At 40.5% G+C, this 25,364-nt stretch overlaps 1 protein-coding gene across 3 annotated transcripts in view; it reads left to right on the top strand.

The window, feature by feature from the left end:
- Positions 1 to 25,364, top strand: part of LOC310685256 (bifunctional heparan sulfate N-deacetylase/N-sulfotransferase 4) — a 122,326-nt gene that overhangs the window by 76,943 nt on the left and 20,019 nt on the right. For all 3 annotated transcript variants that reach the window (XR_014515130.1, XR_014515131.1, XM_083457242.1), the window contains one exon: positions 24,559 to 24,741. Coding sequence is in view for 1 of the 3 variants with exons in the window: in XM_083457242.1 (XP_083313368.1) it covers positions 24,559 to 24,741 (183 nt within the window). In the remaining 2 variants the exon portion in view is untranslated. The remainder of the gene's footprint in view (positions 1 to 24,558; positions 24,742 to 25,364) is intronic.

The raw sequence follows: 25,364 nt of genomic DNA, 5'->3' as shown, positions 1-25,364 counted from the left end.
ACCTATACCTCAGTGTAAAGAGAACTGCTCTTTCTGAACTCTGCTTTTATTATTTAGAAGACATTTCTGTCTCCAAACTTGCTTATCACTGTCTCTACACTATGATTAGAAAATGTTCATTCCTTGACCAAGCCTTTGCTTCACTCTAATCCTTTCCAATGTACCTTCACTTCCTGCTTAAGCTTCTTATGATTTCCCCTGAACTACAGCTTGCTGAAGTTTCTGAAGTTCTGAATTCTGAAACTAGATTTCTGACTTATTTTATGTAATAGCACGCTGAAGCCCTTGATTGATTCACCATTTCAAGCATGCCATCACAAAAATTTTCAAACAGCTTGCTCTTAAAATGGCAAGTTTCTTTTTCTTGTTGCTAATACCCTGCATTTCCTCCAAGGAGCTTACAACAAGAGTTTCTCATCTAGGCACTGGCCAAGGTGCTGAAGCTTGCATACTATGCTTTCAGACCATCTCTGCAGTCTCACCAGGTTTCTCTTTGAGTAAGCTTTCACAAAGGGGAAGAGAAACTGTGGCCCACTTGACTCCCCAAAAGAAATTGCTGGCATTGAGAGAAACTTTGCATAGCAGTGTTCACAGCAGCACGCCGTAATATATCTTGAGTAAATTTACCCAAGAGGAGGCCTTGAAAAAGTCAAAGCATTTTAACTTGAAATCTAGTAGACAATGATCCCTGTGATGCCTGTTTTCTTAACTGTTCTGTCTTGTTGATTGGAACATTCATGTTCTGTAAGAAATGCCATACTTTCCAGTCATGCTGCACAAAATCATCTCTAGCCCATCTGCCCCAGTTTCTTTAGGGGTCTTTTTATGGTCTTCAGCTAGTCATTAACATTGCACTGTTCCAAATAACAGTCTGTGTGAACAAGAAACTTTTTATGACATTATTTTTGATGCCATCTTTTAAAACAGGGAATATTGTGGTATCTTATGAATGTTTCTGGACTCTCATGAGGCATAGCCAGCAAAGGGCCAGAGCTTATGACAGTTGTGGTGTACACAAAAAAAGTGGAGGTTACCATGTTGACTACAGCTGCTTTCGAGACACTTTGATATTTTATTATGTTTTTATATGTGCTGGAAGCAGCCCAGAGTATCTGGGGCTGGGGAAACCCAGATAGGTGGGGTGTAAATAACCGCTAACCCTGTGGAGCAGATTTAGGAGGCACATGGGGGCACACAGTGAGAGGAGAAGGGAAGGGAAGTTCTTTGTGCAGCCAAGAGTGCTTGCACTAACTAGTGGCTACAGAGTTGGATACTGCCCTAAGACTTTAACAAATGCCAAAATACAATTAAGGTTGGAGCTTTTTGTACATCAGGCAAAGGAATTCCAAAGGGCGGGTTATTGCAATATCATGAATAAGCAACAGGACAACCAGGAGGGCATGATCTGTAAAACCTAACCTCAATTTGCAGGTAGATTTGAGCTATTAATTGAGGTATGTTGGAATCATTAATGCTGGGTAATTGGCAAAATGAATTCTTCGCAACACATCCCTGCGCTGCACATCTCTGTCCTAAAACCAGGGTGTATTTTCCCTGAGAGCCCTCACCGACTCATCAACATAACCTCCTGCCATTATTGTATTTTCTAACTATACACACTCTGCAAGGGAAATAGAAAATAAATTCAGCTGAGTGGGGTAGACAGCCAAAGCAGCCAAGGAAATTAGATTTAATATCCTGATTAGGACAAAATAGCTGAGTATTTGGCTGCAGGTTTATAATTTAAGATTGAATTGCAGTGTCAGCAGCATTTACCATTCATTTGGAGAGGGATGTATATGCTAGTATATCTCCCCAGCAATCTAGAAGGCATTCAGCTTGGAGGACAGTAGTATGGTCATTGTATCATTAACATTTCACTGAGAGAGATATTGAATAATGCTATAGTTATCCAGAGGAATAACAATAGGTAATGTATTCAATAAATAATAGTGCATTAAGGGGGGGGAGCAGGGAAATACAGAGTTGCATGCACAGAGGATAGCATGCATTATTCCTGAAGGACAGCATTTATGTAGATAATTTAACTGACTGAATTACACTTGGCATGAATAAAGACCCACAGAGCAATATATCATGAGACATTGTCAAAGCTAAATTCCATTATCTGTCACTGGAGGATAGCATGTTCCGCAGTTACGAAAGTATTGATCCAATAGATTTCTTTACAAAGCGCACGCAAATGCAACAGGTCACTGGGCAATTATCTTTAGGCTAAGACGCTGACTGAGCTTGGGATGGCACCCAGTGGAGTTTTAAAAGTTGTGGTTCTGTTCAATGAACAGGCATACCTTTTGCATTCGCTCTGCGGCATGCGCTGGAAAATTACTGGGTTGGATGATTTAGAATACAGGTTTTCAAAGCCTCAAGTAATGTCTTGATTTATAGTTGTGTCTTAAGAAAATTTTGAAGAATCAGCAGTGCAGAGTATAAAGGGGGACCAAGTGAATTATCTAGACTTCCAAAACTGCTATTACAACCAGTTAAACTCTGCATGACATCTCCCAAATGGAGTGTAAATAAAAATGCTGCCTACGTGAAAATAACTCTTGGTTTCAAATTCCTTCTCCATTATCTAATAGAAATTTTGTATTTCACTGAATTTCCTAGGTCTGTTCTCTCTGTTGCCCCCAGTTTGGTTAAGCCTTTGGCAATTTAGCCCATTTAGGCCAACTCGTAAGTCTGTTCTGGCTGTAAAAATGGTAAACACAAAATGTCTGTTTACCATATGGTATTTTGCTACTGTCTGTGTATAAACAGTTTGTCAACTGGCTGAAATGCTTCTCTAACCCAGTCTGGTTGTTTTAATATTATATCTTGTGCAAATTCAAAATTATGTTTCTCAACAGTGGCTTTGAGATGGCTGAGCAATTTTTATGCTGAACCAGAATTTTTAAAACCTTATTATGCAGTATAATGACAAGAAAATCATTAATATTTGTATAACCATCACTTTTTGAAATACCAGATAAGTACCAGAGTTTTATGTATATCTGATGACTGCATAATATTCACAGACAAATGCAGCAATATTGTTCAAGTTCCTGGCACTGATCTCTTACATGTGTATCTATGGAATCGAATGCCTTGGATGTTTGTGGGTTTTTTAAAAAAACAGCAGCTTCAGGCTGTTTGCATTTAGGCCTTATCAAAATGCAGAACAGCAGCAAACTGCAAGGTTTAATCAGATTATTATGATAGGTATTATTTTCCTAACAACAAGCAATTATGTCATTATTATGACATATGAAACATTTCTGTCACCCAAATACTGCACCAGATGGAATTTTGCATCTAACACATGTTTAAAAAGAGGAGACTTAACAGCAAGTAAGAACCTTAACAAAATCTGTACACCATGAATAAATAAATGTATTTGGGGGGAGAGAACAGCTAGCACGTTTACCTAATTGTAACATTAAATCTACAGCCTTATAGCCTATCCTCAAAGCTCAATTGGTTTAAAATTTGTTGGTTAAACCCTGGTTGCTGACCTACATGTAGTGTCTCCTTCCAGAAGACAAAACCAAAGCAATAACAGGTACAAACAAACCAGGCAAGACAACATTCTGGGATTTAAAATTGGCAACACTGCCCCCGAATATTGACACAAATGACTGGAACAGACATTTTGCAATGTCCATCATATTGGCATCTGTCCCATCAGTTCTCTCCAAACTTTAGCAAAGTTACATTTCAGCAATCTTATCTAACAAAGGCCACTTGGCCACACACACATCATTTTGCCCAGGGCTGCTTAGTGAGCAACATTTCTGTTTCCCTTTCCTCACCAACCCTGGAAGCTATTTCAGTGTTGACACTTTCCTCCCAGTGCTTTCCCACCCTAGTAAAATAGGTTCCAGTACTCACCACGTTACAACTTGTAACTGTAAGTGCCACACTTTTTAACAACAAAAAAGAGGTGCCAGTACTAAGTATCCTTGAGTATCCTCTGAAAAAAAGCACTATTTCCTTCCCCCTTGTACATGTTTCCTTCCTCCAGTACATGAAGATAGTCTGGCAACAATTCAATCAAGGGTGCTATCAGGCAGCAGGAATGACGTCCCAGATCTTACTCAGGAGGAGGGTCCTGACAAGTAGGAAGTTTGGCTGTCTGTATTTTGAAGTTAGTGAACTGTTGCACATTATTTTCTAAAGAGTTGGATCTCTAGAAGACCATTAAGTCCTGACGAAGCCTAAAACTACCCAACTGGAGCATTGAATCCAGCTGTTTCAGGAGGAAGGGTGTCTAAATGTACTATAAACTTTTAGTACAATATGCAAAGTTGTCATTTTTTCTAAGACTTTGTGAGGCTACAAGAACAGTATGTTAAGGAAAAAATTGTTAAGAACGACATGAACACAGATGTGATAGTGTCAATTACTGCAGCTTTAGAGACACATCAGAGGTGATGATCATATCCATTTTCATGTATTAATTATCCCAATGTTTTCTGTGTATTCCACTTCCCATGTATTCTGTCATCTGTCCTCCTTAGTATTTTAATTTCCTGCCATTTTCGTTTCAGTCGTAAAATCACTTGCATCTCCTTCCCCTTCCTTTCTATCCCCCTTATCTGTTCTCTTGCAAGCTTGAACATTATTGTGGCTCATAGCTTTCGGAGCAGGAAGATCAATTTTCACCACCCAGTGCAATTTCAGGGCTACTCACGGCATCAGAAACATCCCAGCTGGAATAAAGTACTGCTTTAGTATGCATTGGAATATACAACTTTTGTAACAATAACTGCACAAGAATTTATTCCCATGTTGTTTTGAATATTTAACTTTGGTATCATTCAGGATTAGCCCGTCTCGGAGACTTAACAACCCTTTATTATTTGCCCATTCTCAGTACGACAATACAACAGTTGCATGACCTTCAAATGCAGAGCAAAAAGAAACAGATTGATATAATTAACATTCTCTTTGAAGACTGCATTAAAAAGTCAAAATATTCATTTTGTGAATAAACATTTACTTTGTAAATCTATCCAGTCGGGATTATGGGACTAATGATGATGTTTGATAATAATATTTGTTGGTAATAGAATTCAATTTGCAATTTCTGTCTTTTTCATTTATCATGAAGTAATTCTATATATATATATTTATATATAGATATATAGATACGTATATAACTTATTCTACTAGCATGTAGATTAGCCTTCCCCAACCTGGTGCCCTCTCTGTGTGTGTGTTTTATATAAGAGATAAAATTCCCATCAATCTTAGCCAGCACACCCAGTTTGGCAGGAGTTGATGGATGTAGCTGTCTGAAACATCTGGAGGGCACCAGGTTGAGGAAGGCTGATGCATGCCCATTCATAAAATTGTGAACGTACTAGTCCTCTATTTGCAAGGGGAGTTAATTCTGCCTGACTATGCACTGAATGCATAAGGGACGCAGGTGGTGCTGTGGGTTAAACCACAGAGCCCAGGACTTGCCGATCAGAAGGTCGGCGGTTCGAATCCCCATGATGGGGTGAGCCCCCGTTGCTCGGTCCCTGCTCCTGCCAACCTAGCAGTTCGAAAGCAGGTCAAAGTGCAAGTAGATAAATAGGTACCGCTCCAGCAGGAAGGTAAATGGCGTTTCTGTGCACTGCTCTGGTTCGCCAGAAGCGGCTTAGTCATGCTGGCCACATGACCCGGAAGCTGTACGCCAGCTCCCTCGGCCAATAAAGCAAGATAAGCGCCGCAACCCCAGAGTCGGTCACGACTGGACCTAGTGGTCAGGGGTCCCTTTACCTTTACCTTTATGCGTTGAACTGCTGATTGACCCTGCTGGCATTGTGTCCTGGATATAAGCCATCTATATTGAAAATAATGTATTTAGGATTGAGATGTGAGGCTTGACATCTTCTATGCCGTTATGAGCAAGTCGATTCCTCATTTCCCTTCCCCTCAAAAAATATTTGCTCAACTTTTAAAAACAATTCCCCAAAATGATTTTCTATGTTGGTAATTCATTACAATAAAGATTCAAATATAATAAAATAGAACCATTTCTATGACAACTAAACTAGAGCCTATAAATCATCCTTTTTATGCACCAGATATTTACTTGACATAATAACTGTTAGCAGGCAAACTGCTTAATTCAGTCATGCTGACAGTTAAGACATTTACTTCAGGATTTTTTTCCTAGTGTTTAAGTGTTGTAATTTTACCAGCTATTAAAACTAACAGAATTCAGAGTTTGATTCAAAACCATGCCAAAGAAATACAAAAGCCTATTTCTATAAAAATTAGAAGGAAGTTGCCAAGACTTTTGCCCCAAATATTCCAAGTTTTGTGCATCAAAGATGAAAGAAAAAGAGCAACACTTGGTCTTAATAGGAATTATGCATGGGCCACTTGACACAGAATTGCAGACTAACAGTTCCGCAGAGACTATACAAGGACAATTTTGATATATATATATTTTCAGTACACCAAATGAATTGCCCTGCACTCCTTGACCGGTACTCTTCATTCAGTCAAGCAAAGAAGTGTTCTGGCATATTTAAAGCATCCCCTGAGATGGGGCTATATATCACATGTGCTCAGTGTCCACAAGGTCTCACACTATCTGTTTTCCAGTTCATCTCCTTTACTCCCTTGCTCCACAGACTATAAAGAACTGGCCCATAAATGTTTAACAGAGAAGATAAGCTAATAAATACACCTCTAAATATTATCTCCTTGCAACTAAGACAGGAGGGTTATTTGTCTAAAATAATCCTTTAAGCCCATCAAGGCTAGCTTCTTAATAAGCCAGAAAAATTAATCAGAGGAAGTATTTTATACCATATAGCTGCCAAAAAGCAAAGTGACTCCATTCCTTTTTAGAAACACACACACACACACACGCGCGCGCGCACACACACACACACACACACACTCATTTCACATACATACACAATATTTGCAGCCTGCAGTTATTATGATCAATCTGTGGCTAATTTTAAATTTTGTGTACACTTAATCTAAAGTAAGATCTATGCAAGATCCATGTAAGATCTATGCAAAACTGCACTGTTACTAATTTACTCATGTAGCATTTAATCCAACTATTTTCAATACTCTTCCTGCCTCTCCCCTCCAGTACAATATTATGCATGCCTACTCAGATGTCCTAGGCTGCTTTTACATGGCAGTTTATAATGCTTCTATTAATATTGTACATATGGAAGCAATAGCATGAATAAAAACCGACTCTTCTTGAAATACAAATTGTCCAGTCCAGAAATATGGTTCCAAAGTTTACTTAAAAAACAGGTCTGGAAACAAACATTCTAAACCAGGCATCCCCAAACTCGGCCCTGACCACTGGTCCTGTTAGCTAGGGATGATGGGAGTTGTAGTCCCAAAACATCTGGAGGGCCAAGTTTGGGGATGCCTGCTCTAAACAACAATTTTACATACAAATATTTGCATAATATCATTGTCTGTCCAAGTACTGGTACAGCCTTTTAAAAATGTGAAATTACTTTGTCCAGAGCTGAAAACAGCTTCAGAGACCAACTCACACAAAATGGAAATTTGCAACTGAATACCTTTCTCGTGTGATCTAAAGTTAAACACCGCATGATGGAGTAGCAGAGATACATTCTACATTAATTATAAACCTGTCAGGTTCTCTGCAGCTCCTTCCTACAGTGGAAGTTTCCATCCTACACACACAGTTATTTTCCATTTAAATGTACAATTAAGCAATTATACTTAACAGTTTATTCTACTTCCCCAATATTTCTCTCACTGTTAATTTCCACATTTAAGTTGAGCTTTCACACATAGTAAGAGCCACTTCCAGAAATCTTGGGGAATACAATGGAAGTGTAGCAACTCATTTCCATGTTAATTGCTTCCAGAATAAACTAACCCAGAAAATTGTGGGAGTAAAGTGGCGAAAGTTGGGATGGTATACCAACATGTAGTTCTTTCCTGCCATTTTCAAGGGTGAATCCTGTATGGAAAGGGTAGGGAAATAGCAGTGTTGTCTAATGCTGTTCACTGTTGTGTTTCCCCACATTCATTCCTGTGAATGAAATTTGGCATGGCATGCTGGTATATCAGTCAAAAAGCAACCATTCCATAATGCAACAGCAACTGCCGTGTGAAAGGAGCATTAGGAAACAAAACAGAAGCCCTAGCATTAAAATCAGGAAAAGTAACACAATACTTACCCCGTTAGAATACACCCCTGCTGTGTTCAACAGGACATATTCTCTATAAAGTGTACATAGGATTTATTTTACAGTATGACCTAACCCTCTTTGAGTGTTTAGGGAAAGTGGTCTAATTTATGTTATAATTTTTTGGGGGGGGAAATTTATAGGAAAGATTTGTGTATGATTGCTAGTCTGAGGCTAGCTGAATTAATGATCGAAGTGTGAGGCAGTCTCAGTATGGTCCCTTACCATAATGGAAACGTTATAAAAATCATGTATCAGCTTTTGGTACAAAGACTGCTGAACATGTGAAGGCAATCACCAGACAAGCAAGAATAGCTATGAAAAATAAAGGTCTTGCACATATTTACTAAGTACTTCAGAATTTTGGAGCTCTGTATATATATATATATATATATATATATATATATATATAGCCCAGCAAATTGTTCAGCATAGAATGAGAGTAAGAGAACGCCAGGTCTGAGCAGGTCTTTGGCAGGTTCAGCCAGTGTTACTATGCTGTATGAATCAGTTTGGCAGTATGAGATATTTGCCAGATTATTGCCAGATATTTGTCTGGTCATAAGAAGATCACCTGTTTTTCATTGCTCCATCTCTCGCAAACTAAATGGGTCTCCTCCTCAACAAAGCCAATACTGCAAAACTTATTAAATAATAATTTTTAAAAATTGAGAGTTTCTAGGTCAAGCCACCATGGATATTAAGACTTAGAACCAATTAAAAATCTTCTGAAGTGTGACTTAATTTTCAGCACACACTGGGGAGCATCTTGGCTTATTTAAGTTAATGGAACTTTGTCATTGACTTCAGCCAAACCAATTTATTTTCCATACTCCATTGTGAAATTGTTTCATTGCTTTGATTTTTGGCCCAGAATTGCTGTTTTACTTTTCCACAAATTGTTTAAGGATAGGGGTAAAAGTAAGAGTGACTGACTAGAAGCCACATAATACAGAAAGGTTAGAACAAAATCTATACAAATAGCTTATTATAATAATGCTGGGAAAAGTGTGATATTCAAAGCTAATACAGGCTAATTCTTTGTAGTTGCTATGGGACATTTTTAATTTTCAGGGCCACTTTAAGGCATTTACATTATAAAAACCTCCCAGTAACTAAGAGGTTATTGTTCATTTAGAATCGTTACATCTAGATTGTGCAGTTTCCACATGTACTGTACCTAGATTGGCCTGTTTCCTAGTTCCTTCTCATCATTTGTATAGAAGAGAATATAACTGCAGAATATTTAAAATGAGAAGGGTTAACAAATGATTTCCACAGGAGATATGTTCCCTTCCCACTCTGTAAGGCTGGGCATTAATAAAAATGTTTCTGTTTAATTTGCTTTGTTTCTCTGAGCCTAGCTGTGGAAAGGATGCAGAAACATAACCTCAGGCATATTTTTTTTAATAAAACAAAAGATTTTGAAATGCACTTTAGAATAAAAATTGCACATAAACTGGTGGCATATGCTCAAAGCCCGGTGGGAAGTACAATCCTACCAGAAAACCAGGGGAGAACAGCAGACCTTCCAAGTGTCCCTGTTTTCCAGGAACAGTCCCAGATTTACAGATGTCATCCTGGTTTCTGATTTGATTCTGGAATGTCCTGCTTTTCCTTAGGGTGTCCCTATTTTCATCAGATAAATATTGGAGGGTATGGTATGTTGTCCCTATTTTCATTGGAGAAATGTTGAAGGGTATGGAGTTATCTGACCCCTGAGCCATCTGAAGGCAGCCCAATATATGGAAGTTTTCGTAATGTTTTATTATGTTTTTATATATGTTGGAAGCCCTGCAGAGTAGTTGGTGCAATCCAGACAGATGATTGGGATATATATAGTAAAATTATTATTATAGAATAGGACATCCCTATCCCTAGGGTATGGAACTGAAGGCTGTGTTTCAGAGTCAATTCATTGTCTTCTTTCAAGGAAGACAACAGAAGCAAGGAAGGAAGGAGAAACAGAAACTAAACCCCCAACTCAAAAAGGGACATAGGAGTTTCTGCAGCCATTCAGAAGGGCCTTATGAGGACAGATTTCCTTGTCTAAGGTTGAACCTGTCTTCTGAGGGGAAGATTGGAAACATTTTACAGAATCCTGGGACATCAGTTCTGAGGCACTACTTTTGGGGGTGGGGGCTTAATTTTTCTCCAAAAGGTAAATGGTCATGTGTATTCACCCTTTTAAAAGCCGCTATGGCTGCTACTTTAATTTACCCATCCAATGTGCCAATCGTGTCCTAAAGCAATGGCAGGAGGGAATTAATGATTATATATGGAGTGTTAAGTGGCTGAAAATTTCAAAAATAATAAGGCATAGAAAGAAGGAGGCTTTAACATCCTTGACACATGCTGCTATTAGGACACTGGGGTTTTTCAATGACAGTTGCAGCTTCATCTACCTTATCATCTTTGCAAATTCCTTTTCATAACATTTGCCTCTGAGGAAAACTAGTCCTGTGCCCTGGTTGAGGGCACTTCATCAGAATTAGTCCCAAGTAACTTAGGAGATGACAGAAATAGTAATAAATAGCTGTGTGTCAGCTACAGGGTTGCAAAGGAAGTGAAAAAAAATCTGTTACCTCCAGCACTCTCCATAAGATCATTTATTAAAGTGTCAGAAGGAAAAACTAAAAGGCTGTATATGGAAAGAAGAAAGCTGACTAAAAAAAATTCTGATTAACAAAAATGGAGCCTTAATGGACAAGAGCAAAATTGCCACTGAATGTTTTCAGCATTCAGCTTTAATTGGAAGATGGGCGGCTGAAGTATGCACTATCCTAGAAAACACTGAAAAGGCATTATTTCCCGAACCGAGAAGGATCAAATTAACTCAGTTGTTTGCTTGAAGTTGGGCACCAAATGGCTAAATTAATCATCATTCATAGACTCTACATAACATAAAACAGGCAGCTTTTCATAAAACTGCAAGAGTTGCAACCTGACAGCAACAAAGTTATGAAAAAGAATGACTTGTCTTTTTTTAATTTCCAGTTTCTACCAACCTGCATCTTGCTTCTTCTCTAGTATGTTTCTTTTTTAAAACATTAGTTAGAAAATCTTAAACTTTGTTTATAAAAGTCCTGATGTTTTGTATATAGATTTGCAGAAGAAACATATTTATGGGTGTGGCTATGAATTAATAGGTGTGGCTACAACCCCCCACCCCAGTCTAAATCCCATTTAAGGTAAACACATGGAGGGGGAGCAGGATCATATCTACCAATCCCACCCCAATGGTTTTGTACCCCCGGCCCCACCCCTGATACTGTAGCCTTACAACAGTATGATTGTGTAAGGCTACAAACTGCAGGTAGTGTTTATGTACAGGTTTGTGTACATAGGCTGCACTTTGTAGACTTTCTGCTGATTTTGTCAATGTCTGAGGGTGGACCAGCAGTGTGAAATCATATCTGAGGCAAGTCCAGCCATTGTTCTTCCTCGTTGCATTTAGCCCAGAAAGGGGAGGAATGGTTGCATCGGACTTGTATGTACCGTATTTTTCGCTCTATAAGATGCACCAGACCATAAGACACACCTAGTTTTTGGAAGAGGAAAACAAGAAAAAAAATATTCTGAAGCCCAGAGGACAGCAAGAGGGATCCCCTGTCCGAGAGAGGCTGCACACAGCTAAGGCTCCCCCAAGAGCCGCACTCCCTTTAAAGAGCATGCGGAGCATGTGTGCGGCTCTTGGGGGCTTTTCCCAAAGGAGGGAGAAGAGCAGCAAGAGCCACACACACGACTCTTTAAAGGAAGCGCTGAGTAGAGCCTCCCATCTGCATTTGCTCCATAAGCCGCACACACATTTCCCCTTACTTTTTAGGAGGGGAAATGTGCATCTTATACAGCGAAAAATGCGGTATGTAATATATCTCTCAAAGCTTTTCAAAATGTTCTTCTTTTGCTATGGGGTGAAATGGTGATAAAATCTGTTTTCAAACCTGGATTTTAAAAACTGATAAGACTGAGCAGGGAGAGATAAAACTGCTTCACAGGGTAGATTTAGTAAAGAAGCCATCTCTGCCTTGAGAGTTCTGAAGGAGGACATGTCGCCCAAAGTCTTCAATAGTGTGATGAGAGCAGCTGCACTTTCTGTTTTCTTCTTTCCTCAGAGCTCTTAAATATACAGAAGCCCTGTCTAATATGAAACAGAACATATATCACAGCACAACACAACTTGTTGGCCGGAAGAGCAAATTTGCAATATAAACTGTTGTGTATTGAGGTTGCATTCTATGTATGCTATTTCCTTTATCAGCAACTTAGTATACACTCCAACATTCCCTGTTTACAGGAATGATCACATTTTATGGGACTTCTTCCTGGAAATCAACATCCCTATTTTGGCTCTTTTAGAGATGCTTTTTGAGAAATGTTATCAGTGTTAGTTGCTAGTGCCATTCTTCAAGGTCCAGATCTCCAGGGTCACTAGATGCTAAATCTCTGGGTAGGAGAGTAATGAATGCTTCTGGTCTTTGGAACAAATGCATATAAATGATGCACATGAACACCAAGGCATGTGAGTGACTGGTCATCTTGCATACTGCTGCTGCAGTAAATTTTAACTGCTATAACACATTGCCATGCTTGGATGCAGCATTGGTTCTGAATACCAGGAGCTGGAAACCACGGGTGGGATGGAGGAAGTGTTAATGTGCACGGATCCTGCTTGTGAGTTTCGTGTATGCATCTCTTTAGCCACTCTGAGAACAGGATGCTCGATTAGATGGGCAATTGGCCTGATGCCGTAGGCTGTTCTTGTTTTCTGCCAATTGTTTTACCTATTTATTCAGTAAGTAAAATTAATGCATTTCTATACCTCCTTTGAAAAATTCTTCCCTAGATGATTCATATAAAATACAATAAATAGCATTTAAAAGCATCTCAATAAACCTTTTTTTTTTTAAAAAAAAAAAAAGCTTTTATAATGCACCTTTAACAAAAAGAAGGATCTGTGCAGGACCAGTTTTGCAGCAACATAAATGAACACACCAGATGGGAGGCAGAGTACAGCAATATGAACCAAAGGTCAGGGATGAAACTAGATTTCATTTCGCCCAGGTCAAAGACCCAGTTTGGCACCCCCTCTTCCAAGCACATTTGCTTACACACACAAAGGCTGGGAGGCTTCATTCAGGGCAAAAAGCCTGGCTAGCACTCCCTTCCCCAAGCTAAGGCACTGTAATGGTCTTGGGGGTGATCTTTATCATAAGAATTGGGGTGCTACAAACACATTCCTGTTTTCACCTCTTGGGGACTAGGATGCCATTAGCCAAGCAGTAGCATTTTCTCTGGTAAACAGATCAATACAAGTGCCACCAAATGGTAAACAGAATTCTCCCTTGGTACTGCCATTGCTAATTTCCTTTCTTCATGTTTGGTGAATTCCCAGAACCAAGCACAGTTGTGTTGTTGATGTAAGTTCTTGATTGGCGTGCTCTCTTGTTCTCATGCAAAAAATCATAAGCGTAAAGATATTGCACAGCTTCAACCAACATGCGCAGGCACTTATTTATCATCCGTTCCTTTGGGGTTTGAGATTTAATATTGCTTGACATATAGATGTCATGTTTGGACTCCTTCAAAGGAAGGAAAGATCAGTTTGTTGCCAGCAAAGTAGATGCAGAACGCAAGATTTCAATGATGACTTTTAAAAGGAAAAGAAAAAACAACAGCCCATCCGTCAGTCTTTGGGGAAATTACTTCATTCTCTCTACAGTGGTACCTTGAGTTAAGTACTTAATTTGTTCTGGAGGTCTGTTCTTAACCTGAAACTGTTCTTAACCTGAAGCACCACTTTAGCTAATGGGGCCTCCTGCTGCTGCTGCACCGCCGGAGCACGGTTTTTGTTCTTATCCTGAAGCAAAGTTCTTAACCCGAGGTAATATTTCTGGGTTAGTGGAGTCTGTAACCTGAAGCGTATGTAACCTGAAGCGTATGTAACCTGAGGTACCACTGTAAAGCAAATTTAATCAACAGTTAAAATTTGGGGTGTGTTGGATGCTATTTCATAGGAGGCAAGAGTAGGGATCCATTTCAGTTGATTCAGAGGATGGGTATACAGTTTTGGTACGTATGGTGAATGGATATAAACCAGAGTTCATATGTGGCTCCACTGGGCTAGCAGTTGCCATCTTTTTCTGTTCTATTCTATTTTGCCCTCATTGGAAATAGACCCCTCAAAATGTGGGGATCTGTCATTTGTTTTACATTTGAAGCAACTTTAAGCATGCTCACTGGTGAATTTCTCATACCAACATAATGCCACCACGTGATTGTGCTTCCAGATTAAGCTTGTACAGTTATAGTCAATGTTAATACCACACCAGCTTGAAGTCTTGGAAGAAATGCTTGATGTTACATGACCATGATATGAGCATGATAGATTCTGAATGAATGAAAGCATCAGTGTTGATTTGGAAAGTGTAACTGGCACCCTGCGGGGATGCAATTTCAAATGGGGCGGGGTGGGAAAGCAAAATTCAGAGTTAGCTTCAAGAACCTGAATTGGATGTATTCAATATATAATTGCAACCAAAAAATACCAGTGCATGTTAAAAAGCATTTGCTGTGGTTACATTTCTAAGTCTCATGTGAATCATAGCAATATTACCCCCCCCCCTCTGCCCAGTCATTGCCCATTTAGTTGTTCATAACAATCAGGGGACTAGCTTGGGGGTACCAAGGGGGCTGTGGCCCTGGACACACAGTTTTTGCGTTGGTGCAAACCAGGTGCCCCCACACAAGCAACCCCAATGCAGCGTGGCCTGGTGCTCCTCCCCACCTGCTAAGGGCTGTGCCAATCCTGCATGGGTGGGCAGGCAGCTCGGGACAGCCCCACTTTGCTCCACTGGTGATGGAGTTACTCTACTGGCATCGGCGGCAAGGACAGGCTGGTATCCCTGTCCATCACGCATGCACCCTGTGTGCCAACAACTGATTCTATGCCACTAATAAGAATAACCAACATGTAAAACCAATGAACCAAAGAGAAAGGTGGGTGCTCATGTGGAATAATCACATGAAATGAACAACGAGCATTATAATTATACATTATAATTATAATTTAAGTTCAACACGAGGAGCTTTTGATAATAAATTCAAAAGAAAAATCAGGAGTGACTGAAATGGATACAATTATAAAATTATATCCTGTTTCATTAAGGCCATGCCAAGGGCATAAAGCATTGTAATGATTGTATAAGCAGTATATCTGATCGATAGAGGGCGTTGTTCCATGCTCTTCATTCTTAATAAGATTCTGTATCTTCTTGTTTTTGTGTTGAGAAAGTTCCTGAAAAGTTTAAGATGCTGAACTCCTGTGCAGCTTCGATAACTTGCAAGCCTTTAGTAATGTGTGGTTCTATGAGCAAGTGTTGCAATATTACAGAGGAATAATATTGCAGTTTTAGCCTATTTCCCAGAGTAGATATAAGTTCTGCTTTGCCCTCCGATTCTCATATTTCCGTATGTTTATATGATTGATAACATCTTCTACATTCTGTGCATGTACTGTATTTTTTTAAGTATTGTTAACTCCTCATAGGTCTCGGTAATAAGGCATGTTATATAAGTATAAGCCCCTCACAACAAGACTGATCTACTGAATTTCTACCCAGGGCTAGAACAGTGGAATTTACAAGTCTGAGATGTATTGACAAACCTACATGGGAAATTAAAATGCCATTGCTTGGATAAGAACTGCAGCCAGAGCAATATTTCTTGCTCTCCCACAGAGCCTGCTGCACCAAAAGCTGGTAATTCAGCTACAAAAGTAATGCATGCTCTCTAGGAACTTTGCTTGTTATTAATTTCTCTGTAAAATTGAATTTATGTTTTTCATTCGAGACAGCAAATAATTGCATTATATTTACAAACCTGAAAAACGCCAGCATGTGTTTTATCAGTTCTCAAGGAAAGTTACAGCCTGAGCCTGAGAACCCACCTGTATGTATAAGGCCAACACTTTCATCAGTCACATCCCTAGGAGGAGAACTGATTTGAACCTAAGCTACAGAAAGAGGTGCAATGGATAAATTAGCTGAATGCGGCTAGTAAAGGGGAGAGCCTATCAAACAAGGCTGGGCTACCTAAGAACTCTGTAGAGGCTGGCCTATACAATGTATAAAGGTAAAGGGACCCCTGACCATTAGGTCCAGTCGCAAACGACTCTGGGGTTGCGGTGCTCATCTCGCTTTATTGGCTTAGGGAGCCGGCATATAGCTTCCGGGTCATGTGGCCAGCATAACTAAGCTGCTTCTGGCGAACCAGAGCAGCACACAGAAACGCCATTTACCTTCACACCGGGGAGGTATCTACTTTCACTTTGACGTGCTTTCAAACTGCTAGGTTGGCAGGAGCAGGGACCAAGCAATGGGAGTTCACCCCATCACAGGGATTTGAACCGCCGACCTTCTGATCGGCAAGCCCTAGGCTCTGTGGTTTAGACCACAGCGCCACCCGCATCCCCTACAATGTATACATGGCAACAAAGGAATGACAGGAACTTGGAGGGCCATACTCCATTGCCCTGAACATACTATCCTAATAACAAGTCTATGGAGGCAAACTTTTAAAAGTTGTGATTAACGTATGAAGTTAGTGGCCACCTATCAGGGATGATGTAGTAGTAGATTTCCTGCATTGACTGGGAGTTGAACTAGGTGAACTTCGAAATCCCTTTCTACTCTGTGATTCTGTGAATTTAACGTTAAGGACTTAAAAAACATATACTGCATCTATTTTAGAAAGTTCTTCAGACTTCTCTGTCTTGGCAGGGACAGAGGAAGTTGCCTTATACTGAGGCTGTGTGCACACATAGCCTTCAAAATGTGCGGGGTTATTTTTTCACTGTGTACTTTTCTACATAGTGGTTTGCAGTTGTACACGCCTTTATGCTGTAACTCCATCTAACTCAGCAGCGACTGTGTTGTCTGTACACACAGGTGGGACAGGGACAACTTGGGGATGACATTGCATGTACAGCATCCCGGGAAGATGCCTGCATCCAGCACTGAATGGACTTTATTACTAATTGTGTACATGCCCTGAGACAGACTACTGGTCTAGCTGGCCCAGTATTGTCTACGCTGACTGGCAGAGGCTCCACGGGGTTCCAGGAAGTATTCTCTCCCTGCTCTACCTGGAGAGCCCAAGGACTGAACCTGGGACATTTTTTCTTCAGATACTGTACCCCTAATCTGTGCCCCCCCCCCCACTGGAAGGAGGCATATTTGTCTTTTCTTTGATTGCTGGAAGCTCCTAGGTTATTTCGAGAGAAAGAAAGACAGATGTTAGGTAGCTACAGCTCTCTGTTGAACATTTAGTGCATGATTGCTGATTTCTCAAAATCTGAAAATTAAGGCTGAAATCCTAAAAGTAATTACTTATATGATTCTGCTACTCAACTTTACTGAACTATCACAGAAGGAGATGGAATGGGTAGCAAAGGCACTTCCATGTTGGTTGAGAGTCTATGATGTCATAACTGGCCATATTATTAAATACAGTGCTTATTTTCTAAATAAAATGTTTAGGGGTACTCTCATTTCGACTCAAGAAAATCACCATTTTATAGTTCAAATCGGGGGAGATAAATACAGTAAATGGACAAAAGTACAAAGATTCACAAAATATGTACCCCTGTGTTCCCCCAGAAAAAAAGCACTGATTAAATACATTTCCTAGGAAACCAATTGTGAGTCCTATCTATCTTTTCCCCCTCTATATTCAAACCAGATACCTTGTTATATCTTATTCTTCAACTTTCATCTCACTTCTTTCTTTGAGGCAAACATTCTTTTTTTTCTAATGCATCTAAACAAACTGGACTGTCTCTGCACTGTCCCCAATGCTTTCATCAGTGGAGTTTGCAACAGGAAATACCAACGCTAACCCTTGAATAATCATCAAACCTCTAGCTGAGAGGGAACTGGGAATGTGGTGGGTGGCGTTCAGAGAGAGAGAAAGAAAAATGTCTCCTTCAGGAGAACAAACTATAACCAGTTTGACAGAAGTATGTTTTCCCCTTGAGTGACATCTGGAATTCATACCCCCAGATAACTCATTGCTTTCATGTATCTCCATGCTTGATGCATCAAAGAGTAGAGGACAAAAGCAGATAAAGGAAATGACACAAAACATTACTGCATGAAAAGGGCCTATTGGTTACAGTTTATGTAACAGGTGCAGGAAAGGAACAAATGATGGGCTCAAAGAAGAAAAAGAGAAGAGGAAGAAGAGTTTGGATTTGATATCCCGCCTTTCACTCCCTTTAAGGAGTCTCAAAGCAGCTAACATTCTCCTTTCCCTTCCTCCCCCACAACAAACACTCTGTGAGGTGAGTGGGGCTCAGAGAGTGTGACTGGCCCAAGGTCACCCAGCAGCTGCATGTGGAGGAGCGGAGAAAGAGCAAGTAGTATAACTATCTCTCGGAAATAAAATTGAAATTGCAAGTATCATTTTTGCTCTCAGACTTCCAAGAACGAAGGCAAAAACTATCAGGAAAACAGTAGAGATAGTGTGTGTGTGTCAGACAGTGAGTTTAACATGTTTGGATGAAATAAAACATATTTCAGAGTGCAACTCCATAGCCAATTGAAGCACATGATCCTGATCCGTAAATGAAATGGCCTTTTCATGTTCTTGTTTCTCAGTAGGAGCTATTGAATACCAAGGTGACCCTGTGGACATAGCCGAAAACTTAGATTCTGTTTCTCAATTAACATGTGACAGTAAGACAGAACTTAGAATATAAGTCCACACTATCCACATAGTCTTACACTTCCTCAATGTCGTTCCAGCTTGGATTCTTATTCTTGGTCACATTTTAAGTGTGACAATGAGATGTAACCAAGCCTTAAGATGAGACACTCCACCATCAGATTGCAAACTTGAATTCTATATCTTGGTCACATTCAAATTTGATACTTGACATTTGCAGAGCACTTCTTAAAGAGCCAGTGTGGTGTAGTGGTTAAGAGCGGTAGTCTCGTAACCTGGGGAACCGGGTTCGCGTCTCTGCTCCTTCACATGCAGCTGCTGGGTGACCTTGGGCCAGTCACACTTCTTTGAAGTCTCTCAGCCCCACTCACCTCACAGAGTGTTTGTTGTGGGGGAGGAAGGGAAAGGAGAATGTTAGCCGCTTTGAGACTCCTTAAAGGAAGTAAAAGGCGGGATATCAAATCCAAACTCTTCTTCTTCTTCTTCTTCTTCTTCTTCTTCTTCTTCTTCTTCTTCTTCTTCTTCTTCTCCCTGCAATCTATAGTATATCTACTCAGAAGTAAGTCCTACTGAATTAAATAGTGCTTACTCACTAGTAAGTGAGGTTAGGGTACCAGCCTAAAACTTGCAGGGTCTCTTCAAAATAACTTATTTTGAGCAGAGGGTCTCACATGTTAAGCTTTCCAGTACCCCCCACCCACCCAAAAACAAATACTTTCTTCATCCTAATAACATTGTTGAGCTGGAAGAAGCAGAGTTCAAAATAGATTCCAGGGCCTCTCCTGGTAGTCTCTAACTCAGTAAGCTATGCTATAGCCTCAAGTCATTGCACCACTTATTTCAGAAATTAAGTTCTGGAATCAACTGCTCATTAGATCTTGCCATGTGAAGTTTCCTGCTAAATGAGCACTGCTTTAGGATCAGCATAATGGCTGAGAGAGCCCTCAGAATGCGGCCAAGTGCTGTCTGAATGCATTTCACCTAGAATTAATAGCACTGCGTTTAGCATGTATTGCCTTTTTAATGAATCAGGTCTGTGCTGGAAGGGAAAGAAAAATGGTTTGTCAAGCGATTGCTGGTTGAAATACAGCAAGAGCCTTCTGTTCTTTGTTTGAACAGCTGCCCTCTTAAAGATGCCTTAATGAAGTCACTGTCCAGGCTTTTTATTCGGGAAGATTGGTCTTTACAAGCTCATCTGTCTTAAGTCAAAACAGTTCCTATTTGTTAATAAGTCACTAACCAAATATTATGAATGAGACTCCGGAAAGCTAGTAAATAGCCAGATGTAGGATGCAATTTTTGTTGCATTATGTCAGCTAAAGGATTTTTTTTGAAAAAGCAACCCAAATGGCAAATGGTAGTTTATTTTTTTCTAAATGACAACTAGCAACTTAACGGTGCTACATAGCACATTACATGTACATGTGAGCTTCAAGTGCAGTCCTATAAACACCAAATAACTCACTGGTTTCTAAGGCAGGGTGCTCCAACTATTCATACCAAATGGGCCACAATAGTACTTTGGCATGGAACCCATGGGCCGCTCACTGTCTTGTTGGGTAGGAGGGGGGAGTGAGGCCAGAATTTGTCCCCCCACCACCAGACCTCCCACCTCCTTCCCAAAGCTGGGAAAGCCCTAACTAGGATTTAGGAAGGAGGTGGGAGGGCTCTAGGACCCAGTCAGAGCCCTCCTGCCTCCTTTCCAAAGGCCAGCACCTTGCTTACCTGCTTTGGCAAGGTGAGGGCTGGGGGGGGGAGGCATCAAATGTTGCTGAGGGCCACCAAAAATATCTAAAGTTGATTGCATAGTCCAGCATTCTTCTCCAATTGCATCCAGTGATTTTGCACCAGCTGCCTGTGCCTCACTCAGCCGATGCAGAAAATATACAGTGAGTTCACCACATTTTGCTGATAGGAGACTCAGAGTGAGACAAAAGCAGCCTGAATGACCTTCTGTGAAATAAAGTGGATACAGCGCTAACACAACTATGGATGGGTCATGAGGGACACTTCCTCCTAAGTTCCATCCATCTTCACCTTATGGATGTACTAAAAGCTTTATAAATATTTTAGCAAACTAATGGACATGTTTTTAAACACTGTGAACCCACAGTTAAAGAAGTAGCACATTGGCAGAAGCTGCAGGGGCGAAAATGGAAAAGCAAAAGGCTCCTTATCTTGCGGTTATTCTAGAAAGCGGAAGAGGAGAGTGTGAATGCAGATCTCTAGGTCTCAGCAGGCTTTCAAGGCTTTCCCTTCAGCTCCATGCCTGAAAAACACATCAGAAATATTCAATTCTGAGTCACATGGCACACCTCTTGTTAAGAACAGTTTCAGGCTAAGAATGGACCTCCGGAACAAATTAAGTTCATAACTAGAGGTACCACTGTACACACACATCAAAAAAGCCATAGTGCATAGCATGTTGGCAATACTATGCATAGTTTCCTGGGACTAAGTAGTGCTTACTTCTGACTGCATACGTTCAAGTCCCAGAATTGTACTCACTTACATTTCCTCCATTATCCACAAGTAACTACATGCATCTTTATAGATTGCAGAAGTTAACTTGTGGGATTACATGAATCCGTGCAGGATAGGTTTATAAGTCATGATAACTAAGTGAAACCCCCATTTTTAGAAGCAGGACATGTCTATTCTAGATAGTGAGGTCAGGTGAGAGGCTTGTTGCATAAAGGCTATTTGTAAACATCTGGCCGGCTGTTGCTGGAGTCTTGTTCTGATCTACCTGGGATATTCTTACATAATGCCTAAGCTATGCCCATAAATATAAATCAGTGTGCACATATGGTAACAAATGTGAAGGCAAAAGCCGGTTCAGAAACTAAGAGTCATTCCTCCCAGGTAGAAGCCTTTCTGAACTTCAGGCCCACCTTATGGTGGCTTGCCTGGATGTCAACAAACCCTGCACTCCCTTTCCCATCATGTATTTATTCTTTACTTATATCCCACTACTACTCCAGAAGTTTAAGATGATGTGCATGGTTCCTCCTTCGCCCCTCCCCTTCTTATTGTCACAACAATCTTGTGAAGCAGGTTGGGCTGAGAGTTGGAGATCGTATCAATAAAAGTATAATGTCCAGCTTATAAATTAATGGTGCCACTCTATTTTGCTGTCAGACTTTATCTGGAGTATGTTTAGTTCTGGGAACCATAATTTCAAAAGTATAGTGACAGCTTTGAATGTGTGCAGAAAAGAGTGATAAAGCTGGTGAGAAGGACCTAGAGACCAAGTCCTATGATGTCCAGTTGAAGGACCTGGGTGTGTTTAACCTGAAGAGGAGACAAGAGACAATGTGACAGCCATCCTCAGATGGGATTCTGCCATTTCTGAACTCTCCACACTGGCTGTCCCTGCCACCATCCTCTTCAACCCTGCCCTAAGTCGGCTGCTCCATTAGTGAGCAGTTATTTGCATTGGAAAGTTGGCTGTGATGTCCACATTGGCCCCAAGACAAAGAAAAATTTGTCATTGATTACAAATGCCCAGTAAATGTAGAATCCTGGCTGATCTTTTGTTTTCCACATTGAGATGCCATTAGCAGACTACAGCAAAATGCCACTCCAGGGAATATATTACTGAGAGATCACTATATTTCTCAGATGCTAAGGGGGAAAATGCTTCCGCCACGGTTTTTTTCCTCATAATGCTGTCAGAAGCGTACCATAATGACTACAAAACATACTGTTTAGCATGTCTTTCCCTAATTGCAGTGGTGGCATTAGTTAATTTACATTGCCTCCGACAAAATGCATATTTCTTGTTAACCCGGGAGTGAATCCACTGGAAACAAAAGCGAAGTATGATAATTGCTTACTGCTTTTCTTATCTCTTGATAACTGTATAATTAACTCATTTTCCATGTACATCCTAATTTTAGTTAATCCAGTGTATACAAGTTTGTGAATAACAAAGATAGGCTGAATCTACAGAAAGCTGGATAGAAAGCATCTATTGATAAAGCACTGACTTTGCACTCATGAAAGTTAATTTTAAATCTCTGTATGAATTGTCCTTTATGCTGTTCATATTTGAAAGTGGTGTCACTATCCAAAAAGCCATAATCAGGCAAAAGAGAAAATGAAATAAGTTTGTATAAAAGATAAGCGGAAGAGAAATAATATTTTCTTCAGATCAAATGTCCAACACATCAGTGCCATGAGGCATACGGAGCTGGAAAACCAGCTAAATAGGATTGTGAAATTGTAAACAAACAAAGAATCTATCTGCTCAGCTACATGCAACATTAGCAACATGATTAGCAATCATGGGGTGTGAGTGGGTGGGTGAATTTGGGTCCATCTAATTGTTATCAAGATTTCTGTGTTTAAACTTTATTTCCCCAGCCATAATCTCCATGAGATCCAACCACATCATGCACATAAAATTCCCAAGTGACTATTTTCAGTGTCTCTCCTTGATAGCCCTTGATAGCAATGCAACATAGTCAATAAGAAGATATCATGACAAATTAAGAGAAATGCTTCATACCTTCACTCTGGCATATTGTGGTAAAAAACAAAAAGGTTTTGGTCACAGCAGGAACGCAATCTCCCCTATGGTTAAAGCAGTACTTTTTTACACTGGCCTAAGCCCTGATGCGGGTGGTGCTGTGGGTTAAACCACAGAGCCCAGGGCTTGCCAAACAGAAGGTCAGCGGTTCGAATCCCCACGATGGGGTGAGCTCCCATTGCTTGGTCCCTGCTCCTGCCAACCTTGCAGTTCAAAAGCATGTCAAAGTGCAAGTAGATAAATAGGTACCGCTCCAGCGGGAAGGTAAATGGCATTTCCGTGCGCTGCTCTGGTTCGCCAGAAGCGGCTTAGTCATGCTGGCCGCATAACCCGGGAGCTGTACGCTGGCTCCCTCAGCCAATAAAGCAAGATGAGCGCCGCAACCCCAGAGTTGTCCACGACTGGATCTAATGGTCAGGGGTCCCTTCATCCTTTACCTTTAAGCCTTGAATAGAAAAGGAAGCATTCATCCCATTGTGGAGCTATTGTTGCTGTTAATACAATTTATTATCTGCCTTTCACCCTAAGATCCTAGGGCTGGTTACAACAATTACAACACAACATTGTTGGAGCCAATCAACATGGGCAAAGGGAATGATTGTAGCCATATTGTTCTTTTCAAGACTGTAAGCAAATTATATGTGTCTCTAGTACCTAACAACATTCATCGCACCTTGAAAAAAGGGAAATGCATTAGATCTGGTGCAGATGCTGCTACAACTGTGTTTACCCATCCCATCCCATTATCTGTGGATTTACGGTAAGAGTTGAAGCTGTGAGAGCCTCTGAAAACTACTAAGCCTTGTGATGCAACAGCAAAAGAAGGTGGAAAACTATTGTGAAATCCAAGGCATATTCTGCTGTACACAGAGATGCTGTAAAAACTGCTATCTTCCTTCCTTTAAAACAAAAACAACAGCAAAAGTTCATGCAGTTTTTGCTGAAAAGCATCCTTGCGGAGCGACAGAAGGGAATGGATGTTAGAACACTTTAAATAACAACAAAAATGTTTTAACTTCAGGTTGGGAACATAGTTGCTGCCACCTAGCAATGTCCTCCTGCTACTACAACAAACAAGTATTTCGTCTGTTCACCTTTCAGATCAGTATCTTCATGACTCATTTGTCTAACTACGGGAATGACCGCTTGGGTTTGTACACTTTTGTCAATCTGGCCAGCTTTGTTCAGAGCTGGACAAACCTGAAGCTGCAGACCCTGCGTCCCATTCAGCTGGCTCACAAGTATTTTGAGCTCTTCCCTGAGCAAAAAGACCCACTCTGGCAGGTAAGGAGACCCATCTGACTGAACAGCAGGAGCCCAGCATTCATTCACAATATTGTTTTAGGGAAGACTGCTGCAGGGGGGAGGGGGAGGACTATAAACGCAACGTCTACTAATTAAGACATTTAAATCTGTTTTTAAATGGCCTTTCAAAATCATTTAATTCCCCTTTCAAAGTCAGCAGTTTGGCCTAGGAATATATTAGCTAGAAGATAAGGTACTGTCTGTCACATTACCTTCATTAGCACCTGCCTAGAGCTAGGCTGTAAAATAACAGCTATTACACTGACTGTTGTTTATAAGAGACAAAGAGTGTTTGTGTGCTCTTCATATCATGCCTTCCCCTTTATTTGCTTGATGCATTGCATTAACTTGTTTTGATGAACAGCCAGCTAGATGACTACAGACAGAGCAAGCAGACAAGCCATGTTATAACATGGAATCCTTGCAACTCCAATTACCGCAAGCGACCTGGAGGAATGGTAGCATTTGGGATTCATTTATTTGACTATTTTGAAGAAAATGTACACAAGTACCTAACTAAGGAGGGGGTCTATAGCCTCTTGTGCCGTAGGGAAAAAGCGCCAATTCTTGCCCCGCTTAGGCTGCATAGATACCATATATTG

This window comes from Podarcis tiliguerta (assembly GCF_965153285.1).
Source record: "Podarcis tiliguerta genome assembly, chromosome: 9".
In the NCBI taxonomy this organism is placed as follows: Eukaryota; Metazoa; Chordata; class Lepidosauria; order Squamata; family Lacertidae; genus Podarcis; species Podarcis tiliguerta.
The sequence above is the reverse complement of the archived record's forward strand: the minus strand, read 5'-3'. Positions and strand labels throughout refer to the sequence as shown.